The sequence below is a fragment of the Salmo salar genome, chromosome 09 (genome assembly GCF_965601325.2).
Source record: "Salmo salar chromosome 09, fSalSal1, whole genome shotgun sequence".
NCBI lineage: Eukaryota > Metazoa > Chordata > Actinopteri > Salmoniformes > Salmonidae > Salmo > Salmo salar.
This window is the reverse complement of record NC_138299.1, coordinates 49231549-49258506: the sequence shown is the minus strand read 5'-3', so window position 1 is coordinate 49258506 and position 26958 is coordinate 49231549. Positions and strand designations below refer to the sequence as shown.

The following is a 26958-nucleotide window of genomic DNA, read 5'->3' as shown; positions in this document are numbered from 1 at the left end:
ATCCACAAGTGCTGCACGGAGTTGCATTAGCGTATATGCACCTAAATATTTTTGCTCTGCGACCTGGAATTTTAATTTTACGAGAAGAAGAAAAAAAAATCGCCCAGATAATTGTTGCAATGGTTCCTTCACTACGGAAGCCCCTAAATGTGGGGGACACACTGAGCACAGGTTCATGACCGTCATACTTGCACCATTACTACAAAGAAAACGGCTTGTTATCAACAACAACCACAAAATTGTGCTCCTACTTTTTCCCTTGTAAAAAAAAAAGGTAGAGGACTGCCTTGTTTACGTGTTCAAACACTGGAATGTGAGATGTAATCCTATACCCTGATTAAAATGATAGAACACCTAATTCTTTAATGGTTTTTCAATCTGAGTGTAATTATTTCAATATAGCCTAGTTTTGAACTTGTAACAGGAATGGGACGGTTGTGACTTTGTGACAATTATGCAAGAGCAGTTGCTCACTAATTTAAAGGCTTTCAATGCAGTCCCACTGTCAAAACATCCGCTCTTACTGGGTAACACTTGATCTTATTAAATCTAGACCTGAAAGGTTGTATTCCATAACTACTTGAAGAAAAAAATAGTTCTTCATTTGTTTGATAAAGATGACAATTTTTCCTCAGGGGGCCCAAGTACTGTATGTCCTTAGCTGTACTCCATCTAGCCAAAACCAAATCACAAAAAAAGGTGAGAGAATTACATTTTTTGCGTCACTTCCATTCCTTAGCTGTACTCCATCTAGCCACAACCAGAACACACAGAGTTAACTTAGATCCTGGTAACCCAGGATGGCTCTGGTCACCATAGAAACACTCAGAGGCCCTTCGCCTATTTTATCCATAGTGATGGAATTAACTTGCGTGACACTTTTTTTTTTTTCTGTTGCATAGTCCCAAAGAAATGGTTTGTAGATGTTCAATAACTGACAACAACATTTAAACTAACTACTTACTAACCCTTATTCTAAACCTAACCGTAAACCTTAGCAAGCAGTTGCTTATTAACAGATAGTTTGTTGATAGTATGACCATCTGTAGAGCATCGGTGTGGGGCTATCCAAATAAAGACCTGAACATAGAAGGCAAGTTGGAATGTTTGACAGCAGGTTGCCAACATGAGATAGCCTGTTACACACCAGACATGGGTTCAAATACTATTCAAAATCATTTAAAATATTGTATCTGTGCTTGATTGAGCTTGGCTGTTGCAATGGAACCAATAGAAAAGTCTCAAAAGTGCAAACCACGCCCACCTCACTCCAGGCATTCTAAAGCCAAGTAGTATTCGAACCCAGGTGTTACACACAACTTCCTAAAAACCTAACTAGACAATACCTCCATAAATTAGAGCAGTACTTGTTCTCTCCATTAACAAAGAACAAAGGGTCTGGCTGAGTGCTAAGAAAAACTATTGGCCAATGTGTGTCTAGAATGTCTGCAGGCTGGCTAAACATTAACTTAGATCAAACATTAATTACGTAAATGACGACTGCCGATTAAACATCCAGGATGTAGTGGCGGTATTTGACGCTTGTCGCACGTCACGCGGAAAGCCTTGTTGTTCTGAATACACGCAAGCAAGCATCCCCACACACACCATGTATTGTTGTCTTAGTCCGCAACGTAAGTGTCCCTTGAGTGTGTTTGTAGAGATGTGCCATCACAGCTGCTCACACACACCTTCCACTGATCAGCCTGACCAATATACCACACTCCTAGACACTGATCAGCCTGACACCAATACACCACACTCATAACAGACACTGATCAGCCTGACACAATATACTACACTCCTAGACACTGATCAGCCTGACACCAATATACCACACTCCTAGACACTGATCAGCCTGACACCAATATACCACACTCCTAATAGACACTGATCAGCCTGACACCAATATACCACACTCCTAATAGACACTGATCAGCCTGACATCAATATACCACACTCCTAGACACTGATCAGCCTGACACCAATATACCACGCTCCTAGACACTGATCAGCCTGACACCAATATACCACACTCCTAGACACTGATCAGCCTGACACCAATATACCACACTCCTGATAGACACTGATCAGCCTGACACCAATATACCACACTCCTAATAGACACTGATCAGCCTGACACCAATATACCACACTCCTAGACACTGATCAGCCTGACACCAATATACCACACTCCTAATAGACACTGATCAGCCTGACACCAATATACCACACTCCTAATAGACACTGATCAGCCTGACACCAATATACCACACTCCTAATAGACACTGATCAGCCTGACACCAATATACCACACTCCTAGACACTGATCAGCCTGACACCAATATACCACACTCCTAGACACTGATCAGCCTGACACCAATATACCACACTCCTAATAGACACTGATCAGCCTGACACCAATATACCACACTCCTAATAGACACTGATCAGCCTGACACCAATATACCACACTCCTAGACACTGATCAGCCTGACACCAATATACCACACTCCTAATAGACACTGATCAGCCTGACACCAATACACCACACTCCTAATAGACACTGATCAGCCTGACACCAATATACCACACTCCTAATAGACACTGATCAGCCTGACACCAATATACCACACTCCTAGACACTGATCAGCCTGACACCAATATACCACACTCCTAGACACTGATCAGCCTGACACCAATATACCACACTCCTAATAGACACTGATCAGCCTGACACCAATATACCACACTCCTAATAGACACTGATCAGCCTGACACCAATATACCACACTCCTAGACACTGATCAGCCTGACACCAATATACCACACTCCTAATAGACACTGATCAGCCTGACACCAATATACCACACTCCTAGACACTGATCAGCCTGACACCAATATACCACACTCCTAACAGACACTGATCAGCCTGACACCAATATACCACACTCCTAACAGACACTGATCAGCCTGACACCAATACACCACACTCATAACAGACACTGATCAGCCTGACACCAATATACCACACTCTTAATAGACTAGAACATTGCTGGTAACACTTTACACTAAGGCTGCCTTGATAATGGGTTTAGAATGGGCTTCTAAGTGTTTATATATGCACATTGCTGTAATTTGATACTATATGTTCATATAAAGACAATATTAAATGTCCCTTTCCAGGTAGATAAAGTGGTTTCTAACCCTGATCTTTAAAATATAGTATTTTAAATCCCTTTTTTTCAGTGGCCAGACCAAAACCGTTTCTCTATTGCTGGACAAGAAAATCCTTGATTGGATTTTTGTAGAATATAGGTCAGTGGACACATGACTTCAGATGATTGCATCCGAACCAGCAGGAAAATTACATTTTGAGAGTTAGAAGGAGGTGAGTGACGCAGTGGAAATGTCTATTGTATTGAGGCCAGTGTGGAATCTTCACAGTTTGTTCTGAACATGTGTCACTCACACAATTCTATAATAAAAGGCTACAAATTGTTTATGGTTGTTGGCCCATTTCAGAGAAGATACACACTGGCCTATAGAATACTGAGGGATACGTTACCATCGTATGCTATACATACTGAAACAACTGGACTGGACAGTTTCCTTGCTTTTACAACACCTTTGATCAGAACAAACCAGGTCTGACATCTGTACAGATTTGGGTTTAAGATAGGACCTTAGTTTTAATCATGCTTATCTTTACAATCTTTACATGTAATTACATAAAAGACAGGAGATGAAAGACTCTCATACCAGTGTTTATATGCTAATATGCTAATGTCAAGTTAATAATTTATTATACTTATACAGTAGTTCTCTAGATTAAGATTAGAAGACTAAACAAGGAAGAAGATGTGCAAAAAATATTGATACATTATAATAGACCAGGGATTCACCAGTGTATACAGACGATACATTACATAAGACCAGGTATTCATACATGCTACAATTCCTAGCAGTTATAAACAGCTATAAATATATTAAATAAGAGTTAAAAAAATCATTTTCTTTCTTTAAAAACATCCATATCCATTCAAAATAACTTTCTCGATGTACTGTACGTTCACTAAAACATTGACAACATACAAAACAAGTCAAACCTTATCTACAAAAATAAACAAATCCATTTGTTCTTCCAGACATTCACAGAATGTGCAGTGTTTATATAACAATCCCTTTTTAATTAAGCAGGGTGAGGGTACATCATCCGTAGTGGAAGCAGCGTCCTGTGATCGTATAAAACAAGAGGATGCACCTACATTCAGACGCAGGCCCGGTTTATGTCGTAGCAGATGGTCAAGGGGGGGTCCCAAGAACATAATTATACAAATATTTACATTTTGGCAGTATCAGAGGTGGAACTGCGTTAGAGACGTGAAATCCACAAGTGGCTCCTGGCATTATACATAAAGCGACCGTTGTCATTGGCTGCACGGCGTAGCATTAAGAGAAATCCCATGCAGATTTGTTTACATGTTCGAACACTGGAATGTGTGATGTAATCTACACCTCCATTAGGGTGACAGAAATGTTTGACCGCTCCAACCTCCTGACACGGTCAAAACATCAGCTATGTCGGTTTCATCTGATTGAATCTAGGCCTAAGCCCCCCCCAAAAAAATAATTGAACATATTTACTATATTAAACTAATTTTAGCTGAATTCCTGGTGATTTAACAGTCTTTAAAAAAGCTGCCTGTTGGGCCTCCTGTTGCCAAGCCCAGTTATAGAGCATGCTGGTATGGCTGTACAGGTACAGATACAGGTGTGGTTGTTCCTATGGGTCCGGTTCCAGACTAAAAAGCATGTGCTTGTGTTATGAGTTTACAGGTCTTGGTCTTGGTCACCTGTCTGTCCAGGTGAGGCTGTGTCTACAGGTCTTGGTCACCTGTCTGTCCAGGTGAGGCTGTGTCTACAGGTCTTGATCACCTGCCTGTCCAGGTGAGGCCGTGTCTACAGGTCTTGGTCACCTGCCTGTCCAGGTGAGGCCGTGTCTACAGGTCTTGGTCACCTGCCTGTCCAGGTGAGGCCGTGTCTACAGGTCTTGGTCACCTGCCTGTCCAGGTGAGGCTGTGTCTACAGGTCTTGGTCACCTGCCTGTCCAGGTGAGGCTGTGTCTACAGGTCTTGGTCACCTGCCTGTCCAGGTGAGGCCGTGTCTACAGGTCTTGGTCACCTGTCTGTCCAGGTGAGGCCGTGTCTACAGGTCTTGATCACCTGCCTGTCCAGGTGAGGCCGTGTCTACAGGTCTTGGTCACCTGCCTGTCCAGGTGAGGCCGTGTCTACAGGTCTTGATCACCTGCCTGTCCAGGTGAGGCCGTGTCTACAGGTCTTGGTCACCTGTCTGTCCAGGTGAGGCCGTGTCTACAGGTCTTGGTCACCTGCCTGTCCAGGTGAGGCCGTGTCTACAGGTCTTGGTCACCTGCCTGTCCAGGTGAGGCCGTGTCTACAGGTCTTGGTCACCTGCCTGTCCAGGTGAGGCCGTGTCTACAGGTCTTGATCACCTGCCTGTCCAGGTGAGGCCGTGTCTACAGGTCTTGGTCACCTGCCTGTCCAGGTGAGGCTGTGTCTACAGGTCTTGGTCACCTGCCTGTCCAGGTGAGGCCGCGTCAACGTCCCAAATGGCAACCTATTCCATATATGGTGCTCTACTCTTGACCAGAGCCGGTCAAAAGTTGTGCACTAAAATTGGGCAGGGGTTCTCAAATTTTTTTGTGGGGCCGGGGACTCCTTTTTTTCATCAGGGACCTCCTCATTTCAGTACACAACTCAAGTGAGATAAAAAAATATCATATAAGGGGGCGATAATTGCGAACTTAAGCAACCATTCAAATGTAAACAGTTTCTCCCGGATCAAAATGCGTATCAGCCAATTCATATTAATATTGTCGATTTACCGGCATGTGACAACGGTAAATAGCAGTTGGTCCCATCAGATAACATGCCACACGTTAGCCTTATGCTAACCTTCCAGGTAGGTGGCTACATTTAAGTGTACACGTCTATGTAATATGATTATTAGGCAATAGCAGTGTGTTTGTGTGAAAGGCTAAAAGAGGTAACTCCTTTTTGAATTAATTCTCAATCTTCATTTCCAGAACTTTTTGCCAGGATATAATTAGTGTCACCTGGTGAGGTTAGCATAGGGCTAAACGTGTGCGATTTTATCTGGGACCAGCTACAATTTAATGTTCTGTCACGTGCAAGTAAATCAACGATTTTAATTTGCTGATACGCCGGATGAAACTGTTTTACATTTAAATGGTTACTTATGTTCACCAAGTATGGCCCCAAGGAGTTTTACTATGACTTTAGCAGTGCATGGCCGGGCGAACCAAGTCTTAAGCCCTGGGAAGGAACATTTTAAAGGCCCGTCACTTGGCATCGGAGAGAAAATTTAGCAGTTTAGCATTTTGTCATGGGGCAGAGAGATGTTTTGTTGTTGGGTAACAATTAAGTACGTTACTGTGATTGTTTCAAATAAAATGGTCAAAAAAATAAACAAAAATAGCTTCTTAGCAAAGAGCAATTTCTAAAGCAAGAATTTTGCTAGGACTGTCTGGGAGTGGTCAGAGTGGGGGGAGGGGAAAACTGAAAACGAGCTGTTATTGGCAGAGAGATTTGAAACTCTCTTTCTTATTGGCGCTGGAGGGAATGGCTGCCGTTTTACGTGCTCCTTACCAACTGTGCTATTTTGTTTGTTTTTTGCGTTGTTTGTAACTTCTTTTTTTTTTTTGTAGTACATAATGTTGCTGCTACCGTCTCTTATGACCCGAAAATAACTTCTGGACATCAGAACTGCGATTACTCCAGTCACCCAAGTCACAGACTGTTCTCTCTGCTACCGCACGGCAAGCGGTACCGGAGCACCAAGTCTAAGACCAAAAGGCTCCTTAATAACAGCTTCTACCCCCAAGCGATAAGACTGCTAAACAGTTAATCCAATGGCCACCTGGACTATTTAAATTGATACCCCTTTCCATTTGTTTTGTACACTGCTGCTACTCACTGTTTATTATCTATGCATAGTCACTTCACCCCTACCTACATGTACAAATTACCTTGACTAACCTGTAACCCCGCACACTGACTCGGTACCGGTACCCCCTGTATATAGTCTCGTTATTGTTATTTTATTGTGTTACTTTTTAATGATTTTTACTTTAGTTTACTTGTTAAATATTTTCTTAACTCTTTCTTGAATTGCACTGTTGGTTAAGGGCTTGTAAGTAAGCATTTCACGGTAAGGTCTACACTTGTTGTTTTCGGCGCAAATTTGATTTGATTAATTAATTTACCGCCTGGTGATGTCTCCAGGCAGACCAAAACTCCATCCCACCAAAACAGGATGAAATTTCAGGTCTTTTCAAACGGCTCTTACACTAAAAGGGCATTATCATAATTTTCACAATTTCACAGTATTATTCCAACCTCATATTTAAAACATAGGGAAATCACATTTTTGACTGCACTAGGCCTTTAAGAACATAAATTGTAGGTTAATAATATAACATTGTATTACACACCATAAACTTATTCCATAGATCCATATGCGAAAATTTGTGTTTAACCTGTTGTTGTTAGTAATATTCATAAGAAATGTTTTTTTTTTTTTTAAATATATATTTTGAGATGTGGCCACGGACTCCTTGGACCCCACTTTGAGAACCCCCGAAATAGGGTGCCATTTTGAATGTAGGCTGTGTGAATTTCTACAGGCTGTGTGAATTTCTACAGGCTGTGTGAATTTCTACAGGCTGTGTGAATTTCTACAGGCGTTTCAGGACACGCTGAGTCTGTGCCATACAGCCACCACCTTCTCGGGGTGAGACATGCTGTCCCTCCACTGCTCTGCTGCTTCCTGCGTCGGGCTGTCGAAGCCAAGGTGAACCTGCAGAAAAATGTATGTTGTTATGTAACTGGCCTGATCTTCCGAAACGCAAAAACTCCACGTGGTTACTGGTGTGTGTGTGACAGCGAGATAGGCAGAGCGTTTATGTGCATGGATAGTGACAAGAAGAAGAAGAAAACGAAGAAGAAAGTCATACAGATTCAGTACGTTAAGCCGTTATCACCTGTCCGAGGAAGTGTTTTCGTCTGACAGAGCGGCGGCTGTAGAGTTTGACTGACAGCAGGAAGCTCTGGTCCAGAGCTAAGGGGAAGTAGAAAGACTCAGTCCAGGTCAGCTGACCTCCGGAGGACTTCAGGGTGTGAGTCTTCTTCTTCATCACCACCCTGCCCAACTGCTGCATCTCTATCTTCACAAAGAACGCTGTTTCACAGACAAGGAAGGGGGGGGGGGGGGGGGGGTGGAATACACAAGCAAAATGGTCACTCGTTAGCCTCGGAAGCCCAAGGCTTCTCACGTACCAGACGGGATTTGTAAGGATGGCCACTCAAGATTACTCATCATTCAAATAATTTCAAATGTTTTCGAAGAATGGAATGATGTACATAAATGATGTAGGTGGTCAGATCCAGACCTGGGTTCAAATACTATTAAATATATTTCTAAAACATTCAGTATTTGCTGCTGTTGCCTGCCCGGAGTGCCTGGTGTTGGCCAGGGTTGGCACTTGTTGGACTTTCCATTGGTTCCATTGCAACAGGCAAGTTCAATTGAGCACAGCTACATTTATTTTTATTTTTTTTAAATAATATTTTGAACCCAGGTCTGGTCAGGTGAAGTAGACACCTACCTTGCCTGAGTGGTACAGGGAGGTTCTGGGCAGCGAGGATCTGCAGCTGGATGCGTCCGTTAACAGGCTGGAAACAGGTGGCCAGGTGCAGCTCAGCGTGACACACCTGGAGATAGGACGGAGAGGAAGAAGAGGAGAACTTCAGACACTGGAGACTGGATACATTTCTACAGTTTCAAACATTTTCTACCAACAACCTTATGTTGCTAAACACACTGGTGCCATCCCAAATGCCTGTACTTGGTTAGGTAGCTAATGCGGCGTGTCAACAACGTGATTTCCAGGTATGGTAACGTGAGACTAGGTAGCGACGTAACAGCAATGTGATTTAGAGGCATGGTAACGGAAGACAAGGTAGCGACGTAACAACAAGGTGATTTGGAGGTATGGTAACGGAAGACAAGGTAGCGACGTAACAACAAGGTGATTTGGAGGTATGGTAACGCAAGACTAGGTAGATATAATACTTACTGCTTCTGTGTCAAATCATTAAATCAAATTTTATTGGTCACATACACATGGTTAGCAGATGTTATTGGTCACATACACATGGTTAGCAGATGTTAATGTGAGTGTAGCGAAATGCTTGTGTAATGACTCGAAGCGAGGTGACCATCTCTGTCGGCGCCATCTTGCGTTGTGGATTAGTTTGAAGGAGTACCAAATTGAAGAAGATAGTGAAAACACCGCATGGACATTTTTAGGAGTTAACCGAAAGGAATTGAATGTTCTGTGCTTGTTTGTGCTGTCTATGTGTACCATAAAGTGGTAGACTAAATCCTATGGTCTAACAACGTGCTGTTGGATGTCTCTTTTCTGAGAAAGCATAATGATGATTTGTGTCTGACTTCTGGACCACAGAATGTCCTCTCCCTCTCTCCGTCCCTCCCGAGGTTTGACCTACCACTGACTTCTGGATCACAAAATGTCCTCTCCCTCTCTCCGTCCCTCCTGAGGTTTGACCTACCACTGACTTCTGGATCACAAAATGTCCTCTCCCTCTCTCCGTCCCTCCTGAGGTTTGACCTACCACTGACTTCTGGACCACAGAATGTCCTCTCCCTCTCTCCGTCCCTCCTGTTGTTTGACCTACCACTGACTTCTGGATCACAAAATGTCCTCTCCCTCTCTCCGTCCCTCCTGAGGTTTGACCTACCACTGACTTCTGGATCACAGAATGTCCTCTCCCTCTCTCCGTCCCTCCTGAGGTTTGACCTAGCACTGACTTCTGGATCACAGAATGTCCTCTCCCTCTCTCCGTCCCTCCTGAGGTTTGACCTACCACTGACTTCTGGACCACAGAAACAGAACAGCACCCATTTATAATGTCATTTTCCCACATACTGACCTATTATCTGCCAAAGGGAAGGCCCTTTTCTGTTTCAGTATGACAATGCCCCCTTGTACAAAGCGAGGCCCATACAGAAATGGTTTGTTGAGATTGGTGTGGAAGAGCCCTGACCTCAACTCCATCGAACAACTTTGGGATGAATTGGAACGCCGACTGAGAGCCAGGCCTAATCTCCCAACATCAGTACCCGACCTCACTAATGCTCTTGCAGCAGAATGGAAGCAAGTCCCCGCAGCAATGTTCCATCATCTAGTGGAAAGCCTTCCCAGAAGACTGGAGGCTGTTATAGCAGCAAAGGGCGAAACCAACTCCATATTAATGTCCATGATATTGGAATGAGATGTTCGACAAGCAGGTGTCCACATACTTTTGGTCATGTAGTGTATAGTAGTTGTGCATCTGTAACTTTCTAACTCATCATTATTCACGATTCATTCAGGACTATCTGTTACCATGGTAGCATCCACATTAATGTAGAAGTGTTTAGAAACATATTCTATTCTTATTTACAATAAAAATTACACCAAAATTATACAATAGTTTAGTTACCATTCATTTCTACTGGGCAAAAAAATGATCTAAAACACAACCAAAACAAACAGCAAATGAATCCAACAAATTGACGTAATCATTGCGCGCTAGGAATATGGGACAAAATGCAAAGCTTTTGACTACTTTAATACACATAAGTGAATTTGTCCCGATACTTTTCGTCCCCTAAAATGGGTAGAATTTGGAGAAAAAGTGCTTTAATTTCTAAACGGTTCACCCGGCATGGATGACAATACTCTCAAATTAAAGCTGACAGTCTACAATTTAACCTCATAGTCATTGTATCATTTCAAATCCAAAGTGCTGGATTACAGAGACAAAACAACAACAAATGTGTCACCGTCCCAATACTGTTGGAGATCACTGTACATGTCCTGTGTTATCACAACATTAAACACAATCATAACCGTATGTATCCCTAGAAAATACACATTATTTGTTTAAGCATAGTCTTTAAACACAATCATAAATTGATTCATGAGTACAAAGCTCAGGTCGCTCAGAATCACATGATGGCGGCATCCCAAACGGCACCCTATTCCCTATTTAGTGCACTACTGTTGTCCAGGTTCCATAGGGCTCTGGTCAAAAGTAGTGCACTAAATTTCATTTTATTTAACCCTTATTTTACCAGGTATATTGACTGAGAACACATTCTCATTTACAGCAACGACCTGGAGAATAGTTACAGGGGAGAGGAGGGGGGATGAATGAGCCAATTGTAAGCTGGGGACGATTAGGTGACCGTGATGGTATGAAAGCCAGATTGGGAATTTAGCCAGGACTCCAGGGTTAACACCCCTACTGTTACGATAAGTACCATGGGATCTTTAGTGACCACAGAGAGTCAGGACACTCGTTTAACGTCCCATCCGAAAGACGGCGCTCTACACTAGGCAATGTCCCCAATCACTGCCCTGAGGCATTGGGATATTTGAATATACATTTTTTAAATAGGGAACAGGGTGCCAATTGGTACGCAACCAATGTTGCAACAGAGAAAGGGCTCTTAATGACATTCCCATTGCCAAGTGACACATTTCTCCTGCTTCTCTTTTCAGCAGACAGCCACTGCTTTTCAGCCAGGAGCATGATCCGTTTCAGCCACACGGCGGACATGTTGAGGCCTGACAACAACAATATGTAGAAGGACATTTCCTGTTACGGTAAGTAAAGTCCATAACCTTTCTTAAACTTCCTGGACTGTGTATACAGGTGTAGGATCGTAATTTGATCACCCTGTTGCAGGCAAAATTTCATGTACAACTTGTAGTGTTTCATGAGGTTTAAAAAGGTTTCTGAAGTTTGTAATTTCCACTTGAAAACGGCAGCAACCCCTTCAAAAATGTCCATTATAATTATAATCCACATTTCCTGTTGCTGTATGATTATTTTCCTGATGCAGCTCAAATGAACTGGCTCAAATTAAGATCCTACATCTGTACCTCAGATGGCTATAATATCCATTAAAAACATTTCACATTATTATTATATATTTCTAAAGAATATTATTGCATCAATTGCTACTACCATTAACCTCCACCAACAACTCTCCACATAATGAGTCTATAACCCCCACCAACTACTCTCCACATAATGAGCCTATAACCTCCACCAACAACTCTCCACATAATGAACCTATAACCCCCATCAACAACTTCACATAATGAGCTTATAATCCCCATCAACAACTCTCCACATAATGAGCCTATAACCCCCATCAACAACTCTCCACACAATGAGCCTATAACCCCCACCAACAACTCTCCACATAATGAGCCTATAACCCCCATCAACAACTCTCCACATAATGAGCCTATAACCCCCACCAACAACTCTCCACATAATGAGCCTATAACCCCCACCAACAACTCTCCACATAATGAGCCTATAACCTCCATAAACAACTCTCCACATAATGAGCCTATAACCCCCATCAACAACTCTCCACATAATGAGCCTATAACCCCCACCAACAACTCTCCACATAATGAGTCTACAACCTCCACCAACAACTCTCCACATAATGAGTCTACAACCCCCATCAACAACTCTCCACATAATGAGCCTATAATCCCCATCAACAACTCTCCACATAATGAGCCTATAACTCCCATCAACAACTCTCCACATAATGAGCCTATAACCTCCATCAACAACTCTCCACATAATGAGCCTATAACCTCCATCAACAACTCTCTACATAATGAGCCTATAACCCCCACCAACAACTCTCCACATAATGAGTATATAACCCCCACCAACAACTCTCCACATAATGAGCCTATAACCCCCACCAACAACTCTCCACATAATGAGCCTACACAAAGGCTTTTTCCAAAAGATGCATGTATTGTATCCACTGTTTCAAATACACACTCTTCATAGGATGGGTTAGTCTATTTCAGAAAGAGGGATACAACAAAAGGGAAGCTGTTATGTATGACTCTGTCTAAGGCCTGTGTTATCTAAGGGCTTGGTTGGGTGCCTTAAGAAACTGCAAATAAGCCAGTGGGTCACAGTTGGGCAGTAAAATGAATAATGAAAGCAACAGCTGGGACCAGGACGATACTCCCTGAGGACAGGTTGGTGTTTAGAGGGATACTCCCAGAGCGCCGGTTGGTGTTCAGAGGGATACTCCCAGAGGACAGGTTGGTGTTCAGAGGGATACTCCCAGAGGACAGGTTGGTGTTCAGAGGGATACTCCCAGAGGACAGGGTTGGTGTTTAGAGGGATACTCCCAGAGGACAGGTTGGTGTTCAGAGGGATACTCCCAGAGGACAGGTTGGTGTTTAGCGGGATACTCCCAGAGGACAGGTTGGTGTTCAGAGGGATACTCCCAGAGGACAGGGTTGGTGTTTAGAGGGATACTCCCAGAGGACAGGTTGGTGTTCAGAGGGATACTCCCAGAGGACAGGTTGGTGTTTAGAGGGATACTCCCAGAGGACAGGTTGGTGTTTAGAGGGATACTCCCAGAGGACAGGTTGGTGTTCAGTGGTATACTCCCAGAGGACAGGTTGGTGTTCAGAGGGATACTCCCAGAGGACAGGGTTGGTGTTTAGAGGGATACTCTCAGAGGACAGAGTAGTGTTCAGAGGGATACTCCCAGAGGACAGGGTTGGTGTTCAGAGGGATACTCCCAGAGGACAGGGTTGGTGTTTAGAGGGATACTCCCAGAGGACAGGGTTGGTGTTTAGAGGGATACTCCAAGAGGACAGGTTGGTGTTCAGAGGGATACTCCCAGAGGACAGGGTTGGTGTTTAGAGGGATACTCCCAGAGGACAGAGTAGTGTTTAGAGGGATACTCCCAGAGGACAGGTTGGTGTTTAGAGGGATACTCCCAGAGGACAGGGTTGGTGTTTAGAGGGATACTCCAAGAGGACAGGTTGGTGTTCAGAGGGATACTCCCAGAGGACAGGGTTGGTGTTTAGAGGGATACTCCCAGAGGACAGAGTAGTGTTCAGAGGGATACTCCCAGAGGACAGGTTGGTGTTTAGAGGGATACTCCCAGAGGACAGGTTGGTGTTTAGAGGGATACTCCCAGAGGACAGGTTGGTGTTTAGAGGGATACTCCCAGAGGACAGGTTGGTGTTCAGAGGGATACTCCCAGAGGACAGGTTGGTGTTCAGAGGGATACTCCCAGAGGACAGGTTGGTGTTCAGAGGGATACTCCCAGAGGACAGGTTGGTGTTCAGAGGGATACTCCCAGAGGACAGGTTGGTGTTCAGAAGGATAGTCCCAGAGGACAGGTTGGTGTTCAGAAGGCTAGTCCCAGAGGACAGGGTAGTGTTCAGAAGGATACTCCCAGATGACAGGGTTTTCATCCACAAAATTATTAATTCATTCAAGGTTTACACAAATACGTCCATTCAATAGAGTACTACATCAGAAAAACAAATGGTCCAAAACCCATGTCTCTACCATGTACAGTTCAAAAGTTAGACGTTTTATTCAGAGAATTGCTCATATTTAGATTGAATGGAATGTCGTCACAGGAAATTATGAAAAAGAGGTCGCTGCTGAATAGAACTCTGTTTCGCTGCTCCGAGGCAGAACGGCGCTAACTTCGAACGTCCACTGACAAGCTAACTAGTGGCTGCAGGTTCATGAGTGAAAACTTGGGCTTTTTCACAATGAAATCCACTGGATACAAAACAAGAACTTAATTTATAACAGTGCATTTGGGAAAGTATTCAGACCCCTTGACTTTGTCCACATATTCTTACATTACAGTTTTATTCTAAAATGTATTAAATTGTTTTTTTCCCTCATCAATCTACACACAATACCCCATAATGACAAAGCAAAAACAGGTTTTTAGAAATGTTTGCAAATGTATATATAAATAATGAATAAATTAAATATCACATTTACCTAATTATTCAGACCCTTTACTACTTTGTTGAAGCACCTTTGGCAGCAATTACAGCCTCGAGTCTTCTTGGGTATGACACTACAAGCTTGGCACACCTGTATTTGGGGAGTTTCTCCCATTCTTCTCTGTAGATCCCCTCAAGCTCTGTCAGGTTGGATGGGGAGCGTCGCTGCACAGCTATTTCAGGTCTCTCCAGAGATGTTCGATCGGGTTCAAGTACGGGCTCTGGCTGGGCCACTCAAGGACATTCAGAGACTTTCCCGAAGCCACTCCTACGTTGTCTAGGCTGTGTGCTTAGAGTCGTTGTGCTGCTGGAAGTAGGGCTGGGCGATATGGCCAAAATATTATATCACGGGCGGTATGACGGCATGACGGTATTTGACGGTATTTTTAGTTTTTGAATATTAAAAGTTCTACATTTGCTTTTATGAGTAGTGAGTGATCCCAGGATGCTTTATGAGTAGTGAGTGATCCCAGGGTGCTTTATGAGTAGTGAGTGATCCCAGGGTGCTTTATGAGTAGTGAGTGATCCCAGGGTGCTTTATGGGTAGTGAGTGATCACAGGGTGCTTCATGGGTAGTGAGTGATGCCAGGGTGCTTTATGGGTAGTGAGTGATCCCAGGGTGCTTTATGAGTAGTGAGTGATCCTAGGGTGCTTTATGAGTAGTGAGTGATCCCAGGGTTCTTTATGGGTAGTGAGTGATCCTAGGGTGCTTTATGAGTAGTGAGTGATCCCAGGGTGCTTTATGAGTAGTGAGTGATCCTAAGGTGCTTTATGGGTAGTGAGGGATCCCAGGGTGCTTTATGAGTAGTGAGTGATCCCAGGGTGCTTTATGAGTAGTGAGTGATCCCAGGGTGCTTTATGGGTAGTGAGTGATCCCAGGGTGCTTTATGAGTAGTGAGTGATCCCAGGGTGCTTTATGAGTAGTGAGTGATCCTAAGGTGCTTTATGAGTAGTGAGTGATCCCAGGGTGCTTTATGAGTAGTGAGTGATCCCAGGGTGCTTTATGGGTAGTGAGTGATCCCAGGGTGCTTTATGAGTAGTGAGTGATCCTAGGGTTCTTTATGAGTAGTGAGTGATCCCAGGGTGCTTTATGAGTAGTGAGTGATCCCAGGGTTCTTTATGAGTAGTGAGTGATCCCAGGGTGCTTTATGAGTAGTGAGTGATCCCAGGGTGCTTTATGGGTAGTGAGTGATCCCAGGGTGCTTTATGAGTAGTGAGTGATCCCAGGGTGCTTTATGAGTAGTGAGTGATCCTAGGGTTCTTTATGAGTAGTGAGTGATCCCAGGGTGCTTTATGAGTAGTGAGTGATCCCAGGGTTCTTTATGAGTAGTGAGTGATCCCAGGGTGCTTTATGAGTAGTGAGTGATCCCAGGGTGCTTTATGAGTAGTGAGTGATCCCAGGGTGCTTTATGAGTAGTGAGTGATCCTAGGGTGCTTTATGAGTAGTGAGTGATCCTAGGGTGGCAACACATACAGTTGAAGTTGGAAGTTTACATACACCTTAGCCAAATACATTTAAACTCAGTTTTTCACAATTCCAGACATTTAATCGTAGTAAAAATTCCTTGTCTTAGGTCAGTTACTATCGCCACTTTATTTTAAGAATTTGAAATGTCAGAATAATAGTAGAGAGAATGATTTATTTCAGCTTTTATTTCTTTCATCACATTCCCAGTAGATCAGAAGTTTACATACAGTCAATTAGTATTTGGTAGCATTGCCTTTAAATTGTTTAACTTGGGTCAAATGTTTTGTGTAGCCTTCCACAAGCTTCCCACAATAAGTTGGGTGAATTTTGGCCCATTCCTGCTGACAGAGCTGGTGTAACTGAGTCAGGTTTGTAGGCCTCCTTGCTCGCACACACTTTTTCAGTTCTTCCCACAAATTTTCTATAGGATTGAGGTCAGGGCTTTGTGATGGCCACCCCAATACCTTGACTTTGTTGTCCTTAAGCCATTTTGCCACAACTTTGGAAGTATGCTTGGGGTCATTGTCCATTTGGAAGATCCATTTGTGACCAAGCTTTAACTTCCTGACTGATGTCTTGTGATGTTGCTTCAATATATCCACATAATTTTCCATCCTCATGATGCCATCTATTTTGTGAAGTGCACCAGTCCCTCCTGCAGCAAAGCACCCCCACAACATGATGCTGCCACCCCCGTGCTTCACGGTTGGGATGGTGTTCTTCGGCTTGTAAGCCTCCCCCTTTTTCCTCCAAACATAACGATGGTCATTATGGCCAAACATTTCTATTTTTGTTTCATCAGACTAGAGGACAATTCTCCAAAAAGTACGATCTTTGTCCTCATGTGCAGTTGCAAACCGTAGTCTGGTTTTTTTATGGCGGTTTTGGAGCAGTGGCTTCTTCCTTGCTGAGCGGCCTTGAAATACATCCACAGGTACACCTCCAATTGACTCAAATTATGTCAATTAGTCTTTCAGAAGCTTCTAAAGCCATGACATCATTTTCTGGAATTTTCCAAGCTGTTGTAAACTTCTGACCTTCTGGAATTGTGATACAGTGAATGATAAGTGAAATAATCTGTCTGTATACAATTGTTGGAAAAATTACTTGTGTCATGCACGAAGTAGATGTCCTAACCGACTTGCCAAGTTTGTTAACAAGAAATTTGTGGAGTGGTTGAAAAATGAGTTTTGTGTGTAAACTTCCGAGTGTATGTAATCTTCCGACTTAAACTGTACATTTTAAGTGATTTCAATGAGTCTTTCTCCATTCTGATTGTTTTATACTGTTCAAGTAAAAGTAAAGATACGTTAATAGAAAATTACTCAAGTAAAAGTGAAAGTCACCCAGTAAAATACTACTTGAGTAAAAGTCTAAAAGTATTTGGTTTTAAATATACTTAAGTATCAAAAGTAAATGTAATTTATAAAATATACTTAAGTATCGGAAGTAAAAGTATAAATAATTTCTAATTCCTTATATGAAGCAAACCAGACGGAACCATTTTCTTGTTTTTTTTTATTTACTTTTTTTTATTTACTTTTTTTTATTTACTTATTTACTTGCCAGGGGCACAGTACAACACTCAGACATCATTTACCAACAAAGCATTTGTGTTTAGTGAGTCCTCCAGATCAGAGGCAGTAGATGGCCGGGGATATTCTCTTGATAAGAGTGTGAATTGGACCATTTTCCGGTCCTGCTCAGCAGTCAAAATGTAATTAGTACTTTTAGGTGTCAGGGACAATGTATGGAGTGAAAAGTACAGTATTTCCTTTAGGAATGTAGTGAAGTAAAAGTAAAAGTTGTCAAAAATAAAAAGGTTGGAGTCATTAAAACTCATTATTCAACTACTCCACAAATTTCTTGTTAACAAACTATAGCTTTGGCAAGTCGTTTAGGACATCTACTTAGGGCAACTTGCTAAGAAATGACAAACTAACTGTTTGCTGATGTAAGAAACACAAACTAATTGCGTAATTATAGAACACTAGAGGATTTATATTAAGATCAAAGTGACAACTGAATTGTTGTCATCAACAGTGTTGCATGTGCTGCATTGACCAGACCGAACGCAAGTGTCTCGTGGTTGAGGAACATGAAATACGCTCCTTGAGTGACAGGCGGCATGGCTAGGTCGCGGTGGAAAGTGGCAGGGAGAGAAAGAGCGAAGAGAGATGACTCAAGTAACAAAGTACTTGATGGAGTGCTGCAAAGATGGTTGTCCTTCTGGAAGGTTCTCCCATCTCCACAAAAGAACTCTGGAGCTCTGTCAGAGTGACTATCGGGTTCTTGATCACCTCCCTGACCCATTTTTACATGCTTTGGTGTGACTCGGTCGGGGATCAAACTCCACAAAGTTCCCAATCTCAGGCCGGACACTCAAAACCACAAGGCCACTGAGTTGGAAATTGACTTTCTAGTCATTCTATTTCTATGCTGTACAACTCTATACTCACAGTGGTCATGGAAGGGGGGATGAGCTCCATCCAGTGCTGTGTCTCCTCAGGGCCCAGCTGTCTGAGGGAGAGGACACACTCTGCCACCGTCCTCTTCCTGGGGTGGTGGGTCTGCAGCCGGAATACCAGAGCACAGCAACGCAGCTGCTGCAGCCGCAACGTAAACACAAAGGTCTCCATGAAGACTGTGTCCTAGGAGGAGGGAAGGAGGGAGGGAGCAGAGATAGAAGATTAGGATGGTACTCCACTTTGACTAGTATCTGGTAGATTAGGACGGTACTCCACTCTGACTAGTATCTGGTAGTATGTTATCAGAGAAGATCACATTGTTTCTTCACTTACTTACTCGTAGATCCTAGTGGAGCAAAAAGCATCAACAGTGCAAATGGATAAATCCTGTTCTCACTTTATTTACTGCCACTAACTCGTCAGGCCTGCAACAGCTCAACAACAGAAACACTGCGCTCGACAAGAGGCTAAACTATCAGTGAGAAATAAAAGCCAGTGACGCAGTCAAGGAATGTAAGAGCTCAGAGGAGATCTCTCTCTCTCTCTATCTATTTTCCTTGATCACATCTGGTCCCGTATCCACAAAGTATCTTAGAGAATGAATGCTGATCTAGGATCTGTCCATATAGTCTGAATCATTATGATCTATAAGGCAAAACTGATCTTAGATCAGCACTCCTACTCAGAGACGCTTTGTGGATACATGCCCAGGTTAGCCAATGTAATGCCCAGGGGAGAGGACGGAAGGATGTTAAGTTGCCAGAGAGAATGACTTTTACTTTCTCCCAGACAGACATTTTCTCTCTATCAAACAGAAGGCCAATGTCTAAGATGTGAGGATGCTGCTTGGTAGCTAGAACTGCTACTTGGATGTGAAGCTATCAGGTAACCAACCATCAGTGGTTCAGTGTTGTTAGGTCGGTCTAGGTTGAATATAGAGACGGTTAAGACAACGTAATAATATCCATGCAGGAGGTGTTCGAAAATAAACACATTCATTGGGAACTACCAGCTCCGTTGCTGATTCTAGAGGATTAGCATTGAAACAGTGACCAGCGTGACAGTAAATCAGTTATTTTACGTGTAGGGTTAGTATTTCGCTGAAATTCACTACGATTACGTTTATTTTCCACTTGGATGACACATTATCTGTACTGCTAACATTTACTTCCAGTCGTTTTTGCTCTGGAGTTGCTGTGCCAATGAATCTGTTTATATTCGAACGCCCCGCATGGAATTATTAGGTTGTCTTAAGCCGTTCTTCTCCGACCTAGAGATGAGGTGAGGAAATGCTCGACAATCCTGATCCCAGATCTGTTTGTGCATGACAACCACCATAGGAGTTGACTATAGGCCTACAACTCAAACAGGTATGGGACCAGGCTAATGCTAGTCTATCTTAGATGTGACTGGAGACCTAGTATTGTACAGTAAATGGGTTTAGACTGGTGCCAGAACTGTTTGTGTTGTCTTTCCTACATCACTGACATCACATGAGTTAACAAGAGAGCACAAACAGATCTGCTACCAGGCTAACATGGGGTTGGGATGCGTTAAATAACTTACCGGAGAACCTTCCTTGACAGAGCTCTTGAACTGTACTGGTTTGCTCATAGTGATGATGCCTTTAAAGCTAATCTTCTGCTGCTCACTGCTGTTCTGAGCGAGGGATACATCCTTACACTGAGAGAAGGAGAGAAAGAAGACTTAGAAGTCCGGCTACAGAGGTAGATGTCCGACTACAGAGTTAGAGGTCCGGCTGCAGAGTTAGAGGTCCGGCTACAGAGTTAGAGGTCCGGCTACAGAGTCAGAGGTCCGACTACAGAGTCAGAGGTCCGGCTACAGAGTCAGAGGTCCGGCTACAGAGTCAGAGGTCCGGCTACAGAGTCAGAGGTCCGGCTACAGAGTCAGAGGTCCGGCTACAGAGTCAGAGGTCCGGCTACAGAGTCAGATGTCCGGCTACAGGGTCAGAGGTCCGACTACAGGGTCAGAGGTCCGACTACAGGGTCAGAGGTCCGACTACAGGGTCAGAGGTCCGACTACAGAGTCAGAGGTCCGACTACAGAGTCAGAGGTCCGACTACAGTAGGTATCATAGTGTATTTAATATACAGAGACTTCTAACCAAGTGTCTCAGGATTTCTCTTGTTTTTGGTTGAAAGTAATTTACTTGGTAGCGTATCTACGTTGTGATCGTATTTTGTGATATGATCAGAAGAGTATGACCTTTTAATTTTTGATTGGAAAGGAAGTGCTTGTTAATCTACTTTACAGTTGAAAAATAAACTCAAAGCAGCGATTATTTAAAAAACTTCTCAGAAGTTAACAGAGCAGTGACTTGTGAGAGAGAGGAGAAATTGAGATGGAGTTTCTGGGTCCTGGTTTCTGGTCCGACAATCTGAGACAGAGGCTTCATTCAGTCACCTAGCAGGGAGGTACAATGGGCCCTTCAGTCCCCTTGGTAGCCCCTTCCTCCCGCGGCCTATAACCGTACCTGTACCAACGTGATCCACACCTGCTCCAGGGCCTCCTGGTAACTCAGCCGGACACACAACTTCCCCAAGTCCCTCTCATCTCCAGACAACGTGATGGACTCTACAAAAACAGACACAACAGAGACATGTCGGTTCAATGGAAAACACCAACAGAGACATGTCAGTTCAATGGAAAACACCAACAAAGAGACATGTCAGCTCAATGGAAAACACCAACAGAGACATGTCAGCTCAATGGAAAACACCAACAGAGACATGTCAGTTCAATGGAAAACACCAACAAAGACATGTCAGCTCAATGGAAAACACCAACAGAGACACATGTCAGTTCAATGGAAAAACACCAACAGAGACATGTCAGTTCAATGGAAAACACCAACAGAGACATGTCAGTTCAATGGAAAACACCAACAAAGACATGTCAGCTCAATGGAAAACACCAACAGAGACACATGTCAGTTCAATGGAAAACACCAACAGAGACACATGTCAGTTCAATGGAAAACAAGTTGATGAACGTGACTGTTCGTTTGGAAATCCATCTGCATTTGTGCATTGTGAAATTCTTGATGTGCTGTGTGTGTGTGTGTGTGTGTGTGTGTGTGTGTGTGTGTGTGTGTGTGTGTGTGTGTGTGTGTGTGTGTGTTAGGAAGTGAATTGTTGTCTTTGTTCTGTAGTCAGGGTTTAGTGTTTCCTTTATATTGGTTACCAAGGCTACGACTGGGGTGTGTGTGTGTGTGTGTGTGTGTGTGTGTGTGTGTGTGTGTGTGTCTGTGTGCGTGTGTGTTAGGAAGTGAATTGTTGTCTTTGTTCTGTAGTCAGGGTTTAGTGTTTCCTTTATATTGGTTACCAAGGCTACGACTGGGGTGTGTGTGTGTGTGTGTGTGGTGTGTGTGTGTGTGTGTGTGTAATGGTTACCAAGGCTACGGCTGTTCTCCAGGGAGTCCCTCTGGGAGGACGATGCACTGCTGCTCTGGACACTGGACACACTGTCGTAACGCTACAATGGGACACACACACACACACACACACACACACACACACACACACACACACACACACACACACACACACACACACACACGTGTTAGGCACTGGACACATTGTCATAATAAACACAGAGACAACCTAGCGTGAAATCAACAGGGCATGAACAGGACATGAACAGGATGCTCAAACAGACTGTGTATTATTATCTCTGCATGAATACATTACACAGCAACATCTCAATAGCTGGACTTCCCCGATATTACATTACACAGCAACTTCTCAATAGCTGGACATCCCCGATATTACATTACACAGCAACATCTCAATAGCTGGACATCCCCGATATTACATTACACAGCAACATCTCAATAGCTGGACTTCCCCGATATTACATTACACAGCAACATCTCAATAGCTGGACTTCCCCGATATTACATTACACAGCAACATCTCAATAGCTGGACTTCCCCGATATTACATTACACAGAAACATCTCAATAGCTGGACTTCCCTGATATTACATTACACAGCAACATCTCAATAGCTGGACTTCCCCGATATTACATTACACAGCAACACCTCAATAGCTGGACTTCCCCGATATTACATTACACAGCAACATCTCAATAGCTGGACTTCCCCGATAAGGCATGAGAGCAACTAACAATACAGCACACTAAGCATCAAATCACAAAGTTCTGGCCCAGGTTCAACCAGGTACCAGATGTGTTCCAAATGGCCCCCTATGTCCTTTATAGTGAACTACTGTTGACCAGGGCCCATAGGTCACTATATAGGGAATAGGGAGGAATTTAGGATGCAAGCCTAATATCAGTTCACTGAAACACTGTGAAACGTGTACTGAAACTGAAGTTTATCACGTTATTTATCACCAGGTTCTGTACGATAGATTGTAATGTTTATCGTGTTTTTTTTGGGGGGGGGCGAGACATGAGGCCAAGTATTCATAACAAATTCACTATCAATATATACCTGGTAACCAACGGATTGTTTATGACTGCCGATTACGATACAATACCCTGTATATTACTAATACAGCCGAGAGGACCCCACCCAGACCAGCCCTAACCAAACCCTACATATTACTGTGATTGATTACCACTTCATTCAACACAATCAACAGAGCTTTTCGCCGTCTTTTAGAGGCTGGGAGGTGAGTGACGGTCGATGAAAACCATGAAGGTGGCCGTGTGACGCACAATGACTTTACAGTGGAGGACAGAAAAAGGTATGGCAGCTCATAGGTGGATTTAGGCTTGGCTCACAGAGGCATCACACTGAACGTGTCAGAGGTAAACAATACAGGTGTTTGGTTATTACATAAACATCCTCACTCACCTGCATGTGGCTGGGAGGGTTGGAGTTGGACAAGTCAAACATGGATTTGCTCAGATTCCCAGTCTTCATATTCCCACCTGAAAGCCAAGCAAACCTTGTTAAGCAAAGATACTTTTTCCCAATGTGAAAGCTAAGCAAACAATTACTAAGACACAGGAAAATCTCAGTATTTGCAATATGATGATGGGAGACTTTTCTCTTTCTGATTTTACAATACACACCTGATCCAGAGGTCCTGGTCTCTCCTCACATGTAAACCAATATGAGCTGGTATGAGGAGAGACTTTTCTTATCCGTGATATTACAGTACACTAGGGGTTACGGGTGAAATACAGTACACCAGGGGTCAGATTACAGTACACTAGGGGTCAGGGTGATATTACAGTACACTAGGGGTCAGAGGTGATATTACAGTACAGGGTTAGGGGTTAGGGTGATATTACAGTACAGGGTTAGGGTTTAGAGTGATATTACAGTACAGGGTTAGGGGTTTTGGGTGATATTACAGTACAGGGTCAGGGTGATATTACAGTACAGGGTTAGGGGTCAGGGTGATATTACAGTACAGGGTCAGGGTGATATTACAGTACAGGGTTAGGGGTTTAGGGTGATATTACAGTACAGGGTTAGGGGTTAGGGTGATATTACAGTACAGGGTTAGGGGTCAGGGTGATATTACAGTACAGGGTTAGGGGTCAAGGTGATATTACAGTACAGGGTTAGGGGTCAAGGTGATATTACAGTACAGGGTTAGGGGTCAGGGTGATATTACAGTTCAGGGTTAGGGGTTAGGGTGATATTACAGTACAGGGTTAGGGTTTAGGGTGATATTACAGTACAGGGTCAGGGTGATATTACAGTACAGGGTTAGGGGTTTTGGGTGATATTACAGTACAGGGTTAGGGGTTTAGGGTGATATTACAGTACAGGGTTAGGGTGATATTACAGTACAGGGTTAGGGGTCAGGGTGATATTACAGTACAGAGTTAGGGGTTAGGGTGATATTACAGTACAGGGTTAGGGTGATAATACAGTAAAGGGTTAGGGTGATATTACAGTACAGGGTTAGGGGTCAGGGTGATATTACAGTACAGGGTTAGGGTTTAGGGTGATATTACAGTACAGGGTTAGGGTGATATTACAGTACAGGGTTAGGGGTCAGGGTGATATTACAGTACAGGGTTAGGGTGATATTACAGTACAGGGTTAGGGGTCAAGGTGATATTACAGTACAGGGTTAGGGGTCAGGGTGATATTACAGTACATGGTCAGGGTGATATTACAGTACAGGGTCAGGGGTGATATTACAGTACAGGGTTAGGGTGATATTACAGTACAGGGTTAGGGGTCAGGGTGATATTACAGTACAGGGTTAGGGGTCAGGGTGATATTACAGTACAGGGTTAGGGGTGGGGGGGATATTACAGTACAGGGTCAGGGTGATATTACAGTACAGGGTTAGGGGTTTAGGGTGATATTACAGTACAGGGTTAGGGGTTAGGGTGATATTACAGTACAGGGTTAGGGTGATATTACAGTACAGGGTCAGGGTGATATTACAGTACAGGGTTAGGGGTCAGGGTGATATTACAGTACACACCTGATTCTGAGCCCCGGGGACTCTTTTTCAGATTGCTGTGTCGTGTTGTTCCGGGAGACATGTTGGTGGAGGAGTCAGGGTTATAGACTATGTTACTGGCCCCTGACAGCTCCGCCTTCCTCTCTGCATAGGTGCTCCTGGCTGAACCTGGGGTACATAGAGGTTAGAGGTTACCTAACACATCCCCTAAACCTGGGATACACACAGAGAGGTTATTGCCATAATCAATACAGTATGTACATTATGATATTAGCAATAAAACATGAATTGATATTACATTTTCGCTCTGAGAAAAGCCCAGACAATGCTGGTTGTAAAAATGTCCAAATTTGTGACAGTAAAGACACTGATTGATTGATTGATTGATACATACTGTGTAGCCCTGGTGTCTGGTAGCTGAGGTAACGTGATCCTCGTGGTTGGATGTAGGAAGGTTTGAACGTGGGGAGGACAAATGGGATCTCTTTTCCATCCTGAGGGAGTTTAGAGAGGAGATAGTCCTCTGATACCCCTACACCCTTCCTGGGGACACCTGAGATAGCTCTGGCTGGGGGCATCTTCATTGTAATCACTACAAAGTAGAATAAACCATTTTTCATTTTTTTCCCCCCCAGAGGGACTTCAGTTTACTAAGTAGTGGACATCCCATCACATCTGATATGATAAGGCTGTAAACAATATGGTACTACATTTTTAAAAAGGGGAAAATAACACAACGGATAGATTCTAATCAATATATTTTCTTTAATAAACATTTGATAGATAGGTGATATAACATAAGCCAAGGAGTAATCCAATAGCTATAGGCTACATTTTTTTTTATATGTATAAAATTAACAATTGACCTTGTTGTTCGATCTCAGCGTCCTTGCCTAGGAAGGTCTTGCAGCAGTTCTTGATACATTCCATTGCCATGCTGTAATAGGGTCGTAATCCAGAGTACACAACAGAATAAACAGCAGCACTAAACCAACTGTATACCGCTTGAAAGTTTCTGATGAATTTACATTCAAATAACTTGACTGAGATTATCTTTCTGACGACAGAATAGTTCCAAGAAATGAATTGCCCCCGGAGTCAGCTATATCTTCTGATGAGAAGAGATACATATCGAGAAAAGATTCCTAGACATTTCAGCAATTATTATCATTTTACAATAACCACATTAAAACCAAACTAAAACAATTTATTAAAAAAAAGACCTGTTAAGCAGATATTCCCGCCCGGGAAAACGCACAACTTCTTTCAATACTTGTCTATAGAAGAGCTGGGACCGTGGACATTCTCCCAGGCTGTCTTCCTCCTTAACTTCCACTGGAACCCACAGACACGTTTTAGGTCCTAGTGCCCGTCGGGTTTAAGGCTGGTTGGTTCTGTTGACATGCTCCACCTCTCACCGGTAATGCCTTTCAACGAGACATTCTCAGATTATTAACAAGCTTCCTTCTCCAAAAACGAAGTTAATAATAAACAAGTAGGACTCTAAATTGCTTCCTTAATAAAGATAAAGAATGGTATAGTCTATTAATGTGATCTCCTTATGTTATAGTCTATTATCTATTACTGTGATCTCCATGTTATAGTCTATTA

At 43.2% G+C, this 26958-nt stretch overlaps 1 protein-coding gene across 1 annotated transcript; it reads right to left on the bottom strand.

Moving 5' to 3' along the window:
• Positions 1 to 3666: 3666 nt before the first annotated feature.
• Positions 3667 to 26756, bottom strand: LOC106611472 (tandem C2 domains nuclear protein). Its single transcript, XM_045723746.2, has 12 exons — positions 26571 to 26756; positions 26214 to 26284; positions 25742 to 25939; positions 25369 to 25515; positions 23769 to 23845; positions 22338 to 22419; positions 21419 to 21519; positions 20492 to 20608; positions 18917 to 19108; positions 8708 to 8813; positions 8084 to 8280; positions 3667 to 7899 (listed from the first exon to the last, which is right to left on the bottom strand). Exons 2-12 carry the CDS (start codon positions 26281 to 26283, stop codon positions 7789 to 7791), a joined length of 1398 nt encoding a protein of 465 aa, XP_045579702.1. The 5' UTR covers position 26284; positions 26571 to 26756; the 3' UTR covers positions 3667 to 7788.
• Between the last annotated feature and the right edge of the window lie 202 nt (positions 26757 to 26958).

Coding starts and splice junctions, on each gene's coding strand:
- LOC106611472 (XM_045723746.2), bottom strand. CDS start 26,283: ATGGCAATGGAATGTATCAAGAACTGCTGCAAGACCTTCCTAGGCAAG. Junction 25,940..26,213: donor CGCTGAGATCGAACAACAAG/GTCAATTGTTAA, acceptor TCTACTTTGTAG/TGATTACAATGAAGATGCCC. Junction 23,846..25,368: donor TCCCCGGGGCTCAGAATCAG/GTGTGTACTGTA, acceptor CTTGGCTTTCAG/GTGGGAATATGAAGACTGGG.